Below are 14,191 nucleotides of genomic sequence, written 5' to 3' on the forward strand. Positions count from 1 at the left end.
CCTTATAACTACTGACCACTCAAATACTAACCACAGGAACCTAGCCACAACTACTGACCACATCTAGTGACCACAACCACACAATTGACTACAACCACACAACTTCTGACCACATAACTACTGACCACTCAACTACTGACCACAACCACACAACTTCTGACCACAACCACACAACTACTGAACACTCAACTACTGACCACAACCACACAACTACTGACCACACAACTACTGACCACAACCACAACCACACAACTACTGACCACTCAACTACTGACCACAACCACACAACTACTGACCACACAACTTCTGACCACATATAGTGACCAAAACCACACGTCTGACCAGAATCACATAACTACTGACCACTCAACTACTGACCACAACCACACAACTTCTGACCACAACCACACAACTACTGACCACTCAACTACTGACCACAACCACACAACTACTGACCACACAACTTCTGACCACATCTAGTGACCAAAACCACACGTCTGACCAGAATCACAACTGCTGACCACAACCACACAACTGCTGACCACAACCACACAACTACTAACAGCCACACAACTTCTGACCACAACCACACAACTGCTGACCACATCTAGTGACCACAACCACACAACTACTGAAAACAACCATACAACTGCTGACCACAACCACACAACTACTGACCACTCAACTACTGACCACAACCACACAACTACTGACCACACAACTTCTGACCACATATAGTGACCAAAACCACACGTCTGACCAGAATCACAACTGCTGACCACAACCACACAACTGCTGACCACAACCACACAACTACTAACAGCCACACAACTACTAACAGCCACACAACTTCTGACCACAACCACACAACTGCTGACCACATCTAGTGACCACAACCACACAACTACTGAAAACAACCACACAACTGCTGACCACAACCACACAACTACTAACAGCCACACAACTTCTGACCACAACCACACAACCACTGACCACAAAACTACTGACCACATACACACAACTTCTGACCACAACCACACAACTGCTGACCACAACCACACAACAACACAACTTCTGACCACAACCACACAACTACTGACCACAACCACACAACTTCTGACCACAACCACAAAACTGCTGACCACAACCACACAACTGCTGACCACATAACTTATGACCACATCTAGTGACCAAAACCACAATGTCTGACCAGAACCACACAACTACTGACCACAACCACACAACTACTGACACCCACACAACTTCTGACCACAACCACACAACTGCTTACCACATCTATTGACCACAACCACACAACTACTGACCACAACCACACTTCTGACCACATCTAGTGACCACAACCACACAACTACTGACAACAACCATACAACTTCTGACCACAACCACACAACTGCTGACCACAACCACACAACTACTGACCACATCCACACAACTTCTGATCACAACCACATAACTGCTGACCACAAAGCCCCAGCTTTAATCTTCGTTATACTTCTTCGGCACGCTACTCCTCCTACACCGTTTAAGCTAGAAACGCCATTCAAACTTTAAAACTTGCAGAATGGTCTCACTCAAGTTGCTTGTTTACAACTTTTTGATATCTTTTATACTTTTAATGTTATAAATTTTTTAGTCTTTATTTTTGACAATCTTCATTCACTTTCATGGTATTTTCTCAACATTCTAAAGCTCCCTATTGTGACATCACTTCCAACTGCCATTCACTGTAATGCAAAAATACAACTTTGGACAAATATAATCTACTTTGATCACTTTTCTAACAACTTAGACAAAAAGTTATATGATATCTTGGTCTACTTCTCTGATATTCAAATCTGAAATAATAACATAAATATCCGGTACGGATCTAACAATATAGCTGTTTTAGTTACCGCATTTAGTTACTCACAGACACAGAAGGCAAAAATTATGATGATGGTGAAGAGTGACCACAATTACTGGCCAAAACAACCCAAATATTGACCACATAACTGAACCACATACCACAACCACACAACTTCTGACAACACCCACACAACTTCTGACCACAACCACACATTTGCTTACCACATCTAGTGACCACACCCACACAACTACTGACCACACCCACAACTTCTGACCACACAACTACTGCCCACTCAATTACTGACCACAACCACACAACTTCTGACCACAACCACACAACTAATGACCACAACCACACAACTAATGACCACATCGAGTAACCACACAACTACTGACCACAACCACACAACTTCTGACCACAACCACTGACCACCACCACACAACTTGTGACCACACAACTACTGACCACATCGAGTAACCACACAACTACTGAACTCAACCACACAACTTCTGACCACAACCACACAACTTCTGACCACAACCACACAACTACTGACCAAATCTAGTGACCAGTCACACAACTACCGACCACAACCACACAATGTCTGACCACAATCACACAACTACTGACCACAACCACACAACTTCTGACCAACTCAACTACTGACCACAACCACACAACTACTGACGACAACCACACAACTTCTGACCACAACCACACAACTATTGACTACAACCACACAACTACTGACCACTCAACTACTGACCACATCGAGTAACCACACAACTTCTGACCACAACCACACAACTTCTGACCACAGTCACATAACTACCGACCACAACCACACAATGTCTGACCACAATCACACAACTACTGACCACAACCACACAACTTCTGACCCACTCAACTACTGACCACAACCACTGACCACAACCACAAAACTACTGACTACACAACTACTGGTCTAGCTCTGGTCTGCGCTATAAATTATAACTACTTACATTTCTATAAATTTGCATATAATTATTACCAACAATAATTATAACTCTTCAACTGTTCAAGCTAGATACACCAAACCAACTTTCACATGTTCAGGCTATCCTAATGACAAATTATTTAAACAACTTGTGACCACACAACTTCTGACCACATCGAGTAACCACACAACTACTGACCTCAACCACACAACTTCTGACCACAACCACACAAATTGTGACCACACAACCACACAACAACTGACCACAACCACAAAACTTCTGATCACTACCACACAACTTCTGACCACTACCACACAACTGCTGACCAAATCTAGTGACCACAGTCACACAACTACTAACCACAACCACACAACTACTAACCACAACCACACAACTTCTGACTACAACCACACAACTACTGACGACACAACTACTGACCACAACTACTGACCAAATCGAGTAACCACACAACTACTGACCACAACCACACAACTTCTGACCACAACCACACAACTACTGACCAAATCTAGTGACCAGTCAAACAACTACCGACCACAACCACACAATGTCTGACCACAATCACACAACTACTGACCACAACCACAACTTCTGACCCACTCAACTACTGACCACAACCACACAACTACTGACCACAACCACACAACCACTGACTACAACCACACAACTACTGACCACTCAACTACTGACCACATCGAGTAACCACACAACTATTGACCACAACCACACAACTTCTGACCACAACCACACAACTACTGACCACAACCACACAACTTCTGACCACAACCACACAACGTCTGACCACAACCACACAACTACTGACAACAACCACACAAATTGTGACCACACAACTACTGACCACAACCACACAACAACTGACCACAACCACACAACTACTGACCAAATCTAGTGACCACAGTCACACAACTACCGACCACAACCACACAATGTCTGACCACAATCACACAACAACTGACCACAACCACACAACTTCTGACCCACTCAACTACTGACCACAACCACACAACTACTGACCACAACCACAAAACTACTGACTACACAACTACTGGTCTAGCTCTGGTCTGCGCTATAAATTATAACTACTTACATTTCTATAAATGTGCATATAATTATTACCAACAATAATTATAACTCTTGAACTGTTCAAGCTAGATACATCAAACCAACTTTCACATGTTCAGGCTATCCTAATGACAAATTATTTAAACAACTTGTGACCACACAACTTCTGACCACATCGAGTAACCACACAACTACTGACCTCAACCACACAACTTCTGACCACAACCACACAAATTGTGACCACACAACTACTGACCACACAACCACACAACAACTGCCCACAACCACACAACTTCTGACCACTATCACACAACTTCTGACCACTACCACACAACTGCTGACCAAATCTAGTGACCACAGTCACACAACTACTAACCACAACCACACAACTACTGACGACACAACTACTGACCACTCAACTACTGACCACATCGAGTAACCACACAACTATTGACCACAACCACACAACTTCTGACCACAACCACACAACTACTGACCACAACCACACAACTTCTGACCACAACCACACAACGTCTGACCACAACCACACAACTACTGACAACAACCACACAAATTGTGACCACACAACTACTGACCACACAACTACTGACCACAACCACACAACAACTGACCACAACCACACAACTACTGACCAAATCTAGTGACCACAGTCACACAACTACCGACCACAACCACACAATGTCTGACCACAATCACACAACTACTGACCACAACCACACAACTTCTGACCCACTCAACTACTGACCACAACCACACAACTACTGACCACAACCACAAAACTACTGACTACACAACTACTGGTCTAGCTCTGGTCTGCGCTATAAATTATAACTACTTACATTTCTATAAATTTGCATATAATTATTACCAACAATAATTATAACTCTTGAACTGTTCAAGCTAGATACACCAAACCAACTTTCACATGTTCAGGCTATCCTAATGACAAATTATTTAAACAACTTCTGACCACACAACTTCTGACCACATCGAGTAACCACACAACTACTGACCTCAACCACACAACTTCTGACCACAACCACACAAATTGTGACCACACAACTACTGACCACACAACCACACAACAACTGACCACAACCACACAACTACTGACCACAACCACACAACTTCTGACCACAACCACACAACTACTGACCAAATCTAGTGACCACAGTCACACAACTACTAACCACAACCACACAACTACTGACAACACAACTACTGACCACTCAACTACTGACCACATCGAGTAACCACACAACTACTGACCACAACCACACAACTTCTGACCACAACCACACAACTACTGACCACAACCACACAACTACTGACCACAACCACACAACTACTGACCAAATCTAGTGACCACACAACTACTGACCACAACCACACAACTTCTGACCACAACCACACAACTACTGACAACAACCACACAAATTGTGACCACACAACTACTGACCACACAACTACTGACCACAACCACACAACTACTGACCAAATCTAGTGACCACAGTCACACAACTACCGACCACAACCACACAATGTCTGACCACAATCACACAACTACTGACCACAACCACACAACTTCTGACCCACTCAACTACTGACCACAACCACACAACTACTGACCACAACCACACAACTACTGACCACAACCACACAACTACTGACTACAACCACACAACTACTGACCACTCAACTACTGACCACATCGAGTAACCACACAACTACTGACCACAACCACACAACTTCTGACCACAACCACACAACTACTGACCACAACCACACAACGTCTGACCACAACCAAACAAATTGTGACCACACAACTACTGACCACAACCACACAACAACTGACCACAACCACACAACAACTGACCACAACCATACAACTTCTGACCAAATCTAGTGACCACAGTCACACAACTACCGACCACAACCACACAATGTCTTACCACAACCACACAACTTCTGACCACAACCACTGACCACCACCACACAACTTGTGACCACACAACTACTGACCACATTGAGTAACCACACAACTACTGAACTCAACCACACAACTTCTGACCACAACCACACAACTACTGACCAAATCTAGTGACCAGTCACACAACTACCGACCACAACCACACAATGTCTGACCACAATCACACAACTACTGACCACCACCACACAACTTGTGACCACACAACTACTGACCACATTGAGTAACCACACAACTACTGAACTCAACCACACAACTTCTGACCACAACCACACAACTACTGACCAAATCTAGTGACCAGTCACACAACTACCGACCACAACCACACAATGTCTGACCACAATCACACAACTACTGACCACCACCACACAACTTGTGACCACACAACTACTGACCACATTGAGTAACCACATAACTACTGACCTCAACCACACAACTTCTGACCACAACCACACAAATTGTGACCACACAACCACACAACAACTGACCACAACCACAAAACTTCTGACCACTACCACACAACTTCTGACCACTACCACACAACTGCTGACCAAATCTAGTGACCACAGTCACACAACTACTAACCACAACCACACAACTACTAACCACAACCACACAACTTCTGACTACAACCACACAACTACTGACGACACAACTACTGACCACAACTACTGACCACATCGAGTAACCACACAACTACTGACCACAACCACACAACTTCTGACCACAACCACACAACTACTGACCAAATCTAGTGACCAGTCAAACAACTACCGACCACAACCACACAATGTCTGACCACAATCACACAACTACTGACCACAACCACAACTTCTGACCCACTCAACTACTGACCACAACCACACAACTACTGACCACAACCACACAACTTCTGACCACAACCACACAACCACTGACTACAACCACACAACTACTGACCACTCAACTACTGACCACATCGAGTAACCACACAACTATTGACCACAACCACACAACTTCTGACCACAACCACACAACTACTGACCACAACCACACAACTTCTGACCACAACCACACAACGTCTGACCACAACCACACAACTACTGACAACAACCACACAAATTGTGACCACACAACTACTGACCACAACCACACAACAACTGACCACAACCACACAACTACTGACCAAATCTAGTGACCACAGTCACACAACTACCGACCACAACCACACAATGTCTGACCACAATCACACAACAACTGACCACAACCACACAACTTCTGACCCACTCAACTACTGACCACAACCACACAACTACTGACCACAACCACAAAACTACTGACTACACAACTACTGGTCTAGCTCTGGTCTGCGCTATAAATTATAACTACTTACATTTCTATAAATTTGCATATAATTATTACCAACAATAATTATAACTCTTGAACTGTTCAAGCTAGATACACCAAACCAACTTTCACATGTTCAGGCTATCCTAATGACAAATTATTTAAACAACTTGTGACCACACAACTTCTGACCACATCGAGTAACCACACAACTACTGACCTCAACCACACAACTTCTGACCACAACCACACAAATTGTGACCACACAACTACTGACCACACAACCACACAACAACTGCCCACAACCACACAACTTCTGACCACTATCACACAACTTCTGACCACTACCACACAACTGCTGACCAAATCTAGTGACCACAGTCACACAACTACTAACCACAACCACACAACTACTGACGACACAACTACTGACCACTCAACTACTGACCACATCGAGTAACCACACAACTATTGACCACAACCACACAACTTCTGACCACAACCACACAACTACTGACCACAACCACACAACTTCTGACCACAACCACACAACGTCTGACCACAACCACACAACTACTGACAACAACCACACAAATTGTGACCACACAACTACTGACCACACAACTACTGACCACAACCACACAACAACTGACCACAACCACTGACCAAATCTAGAGACCACAGTCACACAACTACCGACCACAACCACACAATGTCTGACCACAATCACACAACTACTGACCACAACCACACAACTTCTGACCCACTCACCTACTGACCACAACCACACAACTACTGACCACAACCACAAAACTACTGACTACACAACTACTGGTCTAGCTCTGGTCTGCGCTATAAATTATAACTACTTACATTTCTATAAATTTGCATATAATTATTACCAACAATAATTATAACTCTTGAACTGTTCAAGCTAGATACACCAAACCAACTTTCACATGTTCAGGCTATCCTAATGACAAATTATTTAAACAACTTGTGACCACACAACTTCTGACCACATCGAGTAACCACACAACTACTGACCTCAACCACACAACTTCTGACCACAACCACACAAATTGTGACCACACAACTACTGACCACACAACCACACAACAACTGACCACAACCACACAACTTCTGACCACTATCACACAACTTCTGACCACTACCACACAACTGCTGACCAAATCTAGTGACCACAGTCACACAACTACTAACCACAACCACACAACTACTGACAACACAACTACTGACCACTCAACTACTGACCACATCGAGTAACCACACAACTACTGACCACAACCACACAACTACTGACCACAACCACACAACTACTGACCACAACCACACAACTACTGACCACAACCACACAACTACTGACCAAATCTAGTGACCACACAACTACTGACCACAACCACACAACTTCTGACCACAACCACACAACTACTGACAACAACCACACAAATTGTGACCACACAACTACTGACCACACAACTACTGACCACAACCACACAACTACTGACCAAATCTAGTGACCACAGTCACACAACTACCGACCACAACCACACAATGTCTGACCACAATCACACAACTACTGACCACAACCACACAACTTCTGACCCACTCAACTACTGACCACAACCACACAACTACTGACCACAACCACACAACTACTGACCACAACCACACAACTACTGACTACAACCACACAACTACTGACCACTCAACTACTGACCACATCGAGTAACCACACAACTACTGACCACAACCACACAACTTCTGACCACAACCACACAACTACTGACCACAACCACACAACGTCTGACCACAACCAAACAAATTGTGACCACACAACTACTGACCACAACCACACAACAACTGACCACAACCACACAACAACTGACCACAACCATACAACTTCTGACCAAATCTAGTGACCACAGTCACACAACTACCGACCACAACCACACAATGTCTTACCACAACCACACAACTTGTGACCACAACCACACAACTTCTGACCCACTTAACTACTGACCACAACCACACAACTTCTGACCACAACCACACAACTTCTGACCACAACCACACAACTAATCACCATAACTACTGACCACCAGGATTACTGACCACAACCACACAACTACTGACCACACAACTATTGAACCACAACTACTGACCACAAAACTACTGATCACTACTGTGACCACAACAACTGCTCTGGTCTGCACTAGCTCTGGTCGAGCTCTGGTCCTGGGCGTAGCTAGCTCTGCCTCGCACTAGCTCTGGTCTAGCTCTGGTCTGCACTATAAATGATAACTACTTACATTTCCATATAATTACTACCAACAATAATTATAACTCTTGAACTGTTCAAGCTAGATACACCAAACCAACTTTCACATATTCAGGCTATCCTAACGACAAATTATTTAAAACTTTTATCAACTATAACTACATTTGCGTAAAATAACTCAGCAACATTACATCTTGAACCACTCAAGCTAAAGCCACCAAACCAACTTTCACATGTCCACGCTATCCTAACTTTCAATTCTTAAACATTTGTATCGTCTGTCACTATATAAATTAGCATTATATAACCCACCAATAGTAACTCTTAAACCGTTCAAGCTATATACAACAAACTGACTTTAATATGTTCAGGCTATTCTAACTTTTAATTTACTTACTTTTTCAACTATAACGTGTCACCACCATTACTATTGCAGACACTATCACTACTATAACGTTTTTCTATACCATACATACTTTAAAACTTATTTGCTTTAAATACTAAAGTAAAACTTTTTAATTATCTACCACCAAAATACTTTTAAAGAGTGAAAGCAAGTCCCATCAATTGTACTTCATGTACAATTACGATCTAGTTATATATTCATAATGTTATTTATTGCCATCCTCTGACACATACACACTAAAGATCATATTTGTACCTCTACAGAATAGTTGGTGACGTTTTAAGTTCCGTCCTGATTGAATCCTTTCCCACACTCAAGAGCATTTATATGGTCTCTCACCAGTGTGAGTCCATCTGTGTCTTTTAAGTCCATCAGCGTAGACAAAGCTCTTCCCACAGTCTGCACAGTGATGGGATTTCTTCCCTGCATGAGTCCTCTGATGCGTTTGCATAACATATTTATTGGTGAAGCTCTTGCCACATTGCGGGCATGTGGCTGGGGTCACCCGTAAACTCCCTCTTTTATAGGCTTTGATTTTCCCAGACTTCAGCATTGCGATGTAATCTTTAGGGTGGTCCCTCTTGAGGTGCCCAAGGAAAAAGCGTTCTATGGTGAAGCCGATTGCACAATGGGGGCAGGAGTAGAAGGAGGACACCTCTTCAAAGTCACCTTAAGGAAAGAGAGAACATTATCAAATGAATTGCAGTTCTACTTCATTATAGACCCATAGTTAATGAGAAATGTAACACTATTATATCTCTACACCATAACTGCAACCCCACCCCACCAACGGTACTCACTGAAATCAACAGCATTAGCTTTCTCATCTGTATCTGGTGCCGTCCCTGGATCCAATGATGTCCTTCTGCAATCTTCAATTTTCACTCCTATTGAAACACCACGCTCATGGTTTTCACAGTCCTTTGAAGCAGAGATGAGGGGGGATTCAGTTCAGTCAGAAAGTCAGTTACCTTTAAGAAGGGGCTAAATACTAACTAGGCCCAGCACTCAAGCTAGTACTGTAGCTGCTCAAGAAAGCTATGCTTTGTGTTTGTGAAATCTTAACTTTATTATGAAGCTATAGGCTTAAATTTAGATATTGTCGCCACACCTATACCTGGCCTATTTCTTGTTTATGTCAGTAGCCCACTCCAAATACAGTCACATAGTGGCAGAAAGAATGAAGACTGAAAGCTAGATTTGTCGTACACAGCTAATAATAGGTATAGTGCAGAACGGTCAAAACAATTAGTGGAATGAAGAAACTTTTAGTTTGACCCTACAAACATCTCAAAACATATCTATTCCACTCAGTCTGTTATTAAATGCTTGAACTCACCCCCACATTATCACTTTCCATCTTACTGTCCTCTGTATCTGAGCATGATGATGATGGTGTTTTCAACGGCTCCCAAGGCACTGACACTTTCACAACATCCTCATCTTCTGATTTCAACCAGTCTTCATGCTCTTCCTTCTTCACTGTAATTAAAGCAATTTCCTCTTCATCTACTGGCAGAAGGGAGAATTCTTCAGACTCCTCTTTGACTGGGACTGGAGAAGGCAGCACCTGACACAGAAAACAAAGTTCATTCAGTATCATTCTAACAACTCTGGGCCTTGTAACTGGGCTTGAACAGTGTTGAGGAGATACTTACCTTTACTTTGAGATATGTTATGCCTTTATGTCCACACTCTTGCTCTGTGACTCCATGGATGTCTGAAACTGTGTCAAAGGAAGGATCTTGTTCATCGGAGTCCTCCTTTGGACAAACCTGGGACGTTTCAACTCCTAATGACACAGCTGATATCGGACATTCTTCAACCTCCTCTTTAACCTCGCTCCAATGCAATGAGTGATCCTAGAACAGACCATGGTTGGTGAATAAACTTAATTGGACCAATAACACTTGTTAATTGATAGCCGATTGTTTTAGATATTGTAAAATTAAATGTTCTTATTTTGAAGAATGCATAAAATATGGGTTAACCTACAAAAAGCTCTTCTGGCTGACCACTGCTTTCATATCTCCCATATTGATCCATCTTCAGCAGATGAACAGACTCGTGACCTGTCAATAACAAAACATACCACCCAAAAGATCAAAATACTCTGATTTTTCACTTTGAAATGTACTGTATATCAAACAAAATCAATTAATTTCTAAGTTTAAGTAAATGTGTTTTTTTCAGTAGACATTATGCAAAGTTTGGTAACAAAATGACGGTATGAATATCCGTTTCCAAAAACTTTTTTACAAATCTCAATTTGTAGTCGAAAGTGAAAAATACGTAGACATGATTTCATATCTATTGACTGTTTAGTGATGAGCAAAACCAGAAATAGCTTCTGTGACGTTTTCAAGTAGGATCCCTAAGATGACTAATAAAATTAAGGCTAGTCATTTTCAGCTACACTATATATGCAAAAGTATGTGGACACCCCTTCAAATTAGTGGATTTGGCTATTTCAGCCACACCCGTTGCTGACAAGTGTATAAAATCGAGCACACAGCCATGCAATCTCCATAAACAAACATTGGCAGTAGAATGGCCTTACTGAAGAGCTCAGTGACTTTCAATGTGGCAACGTCATAGGATGCCCCCTTTCCAACAAGTCAGTTCGTCAAATTTCTGCCCTGCTAGAGCTGCCCCGTTCAACTGTACATGCTGAAGAGCGTGTAAAAATCACCTGTCCTCGTTTGCAACATTCCCTACAGAGTTCCAAACTGCCTCTGGAAGCAACGTCAACACAAGAACTGTTCATCGGGAGCTTCATGAATGGGTTTTCATGGCCGAGCATCTGCACACAAGCCTAAGAACACCATGCGCAATGCCAAGCATCGGCTGGAGAGGTGTAAACTCGCCACCATTGGACTCTGGAGCAGAGGAAACACGTTTTCTGGAGTGATGAATCACGCTTCACCATCTGGCAGTCCAATGGACAAATCTGGGTTTGGCGGATGCCAGGAGAACGCTACCTGCCCCATTGCATAGTGCGAACTGTAATGTTTGATGGAAGAGGAATAATGGTCTGGGGCTGTTTTTCATGGTTCGGGCTAGGCCCCTTAGTTCCAGTGAAGGGAAATCTTAACGCTACAGCATACAATGACATTCTAGACGATTCTGTGCTTCCAACTTTGTGGCAACAGTTTGGGAAAGGCCCTTTCATGTTTCAGCATGACAATGCTTTTGGTCATGTAGTGTATCTATATAACCCATCTGTAGTTTTCTGATCATATTGGAACTCCCTATATGTTGCTCTGGTTATCTTCGTCTAATAACATCTGGGAAATATTTTAAAGACGCTCAAAAGCCTATAGAATGATATTTAGTCATTTTATACCAATATTTTTCTGTTGTTCAAGGCTCAAACTCACATGATTCCATACTGCAAAACCACTCCCACCATCACCGACGAAGTTGCCTATATTGTCGTTAACGTCATACTTGTTATTAGTTGCAATAGGACTACAGTGTTGACAGATGGTTGCTTACAGTCGCTTAGTCTGTATTGTCTGTTATTGTTGAAAACACTTTCAGATGAAGCAGGGTTAGCTACTTAGCTAGCTAGTATTGCTAATGTTAGCACCAAAGACACAGGCTTCAATCATGAGGCTAGGATTCCGTAGTGATTTGAATGTAAATTTCATAACAAATGTTGTGTTCTAACAGGCCTAACGTTAGCTACATGTTGTTTAAGACAGTCGCTAAGATTAAATTTGGCTAAAATAGTTCTAGCCGGCAAACAGATGGCTTGTATAGTTAGCTACACACCCAACTTGTCATCAAATATTATAAAGCTCATACATGCTTAGATAGATAGATAAATATACATATATATATATATATATATATATATATAGAGAGAGAGAGAGAAAGAAAATATATTTACCTGTCTGTAGTTAAATGAATGCTTTTCATGACTATGAAATAATATTGCGGTTGCACATACGGAAACTCGAAAAGACCAAAACACCACGGAGTATGAAAATACTTTACTATTACTGCTCCCTACTGGGCATACATGAAAGTGAATCCTACTACCCTTAAATTGGGTCTTTCTATAAACTAGGATTTCCTACACTGGACAACTTGTTACAGCTGTTGATAAATCATTGAATAATCTGCAAAAATGTTTCATGCCATTGTATTAAGATATAAGGGGGTTAATAGCTGTATTCAGTAAAATTCACGAGTTGAT

The 14,191-nt window shown here is 42.4% G+C and overlaps 1 protein-coding gene across 1 annotated transcript in view; it reads right to left on the reverse strand.

Annotated features, from left to right (window-relative positions):
• The window catches only part of LOC311130697 (uncharacterized protein), a 40,442-nt gene extending 26,502 nt beyond the window's left edge, over window positions 1-13,940 (reverse strand). The window contains exons 1-6 of the mRNA XM_084163486.1: window positions 13,883-13,940; window positions 11,983-12,059; window positions 11,646-11,849; window positions 11,327-11,557; window positions 10,788-10,908; window positions 10,327-10,656 (exon numbers count right to left, since the gene is read on the reverse strand). Of these exons, the coding sequence (XP_084019612.1) occupies window positions 10,327-10,656; window positions 10,788-10,908; window positions 11,327-11,557; window positions 11,646-11,849; window positions 11,983-12,033 (937 nt within the window). The 5' untranslated portion in view covers window positions 12,034-12,059; window positions 13,883-13,940. The remainder of the gene's footprint in view (window positions 1-10,326; window positions 10,657-10,787; window positions 10,909-11,326; window positions 11,558-11,645; window positions 11,850-11,982; window positions 12,060-13,882) is intronic.
• Window positions 13,941-14,191: the final 251 nt, after the last annotated feature.

This window comes from Coregonus lavaretus (genome assembly GCF_964263955.1).
Source record: "Coregonus lavaretus genome assembly, chromosome: 6".
Taxonomy (NCBI): domain Eukaryota; kingdom Metazoa; phylum Chordata; class Actinopteri; order Salmoniformes; family Salmonidae; genus Coregonus; species Coregonus lavaretus.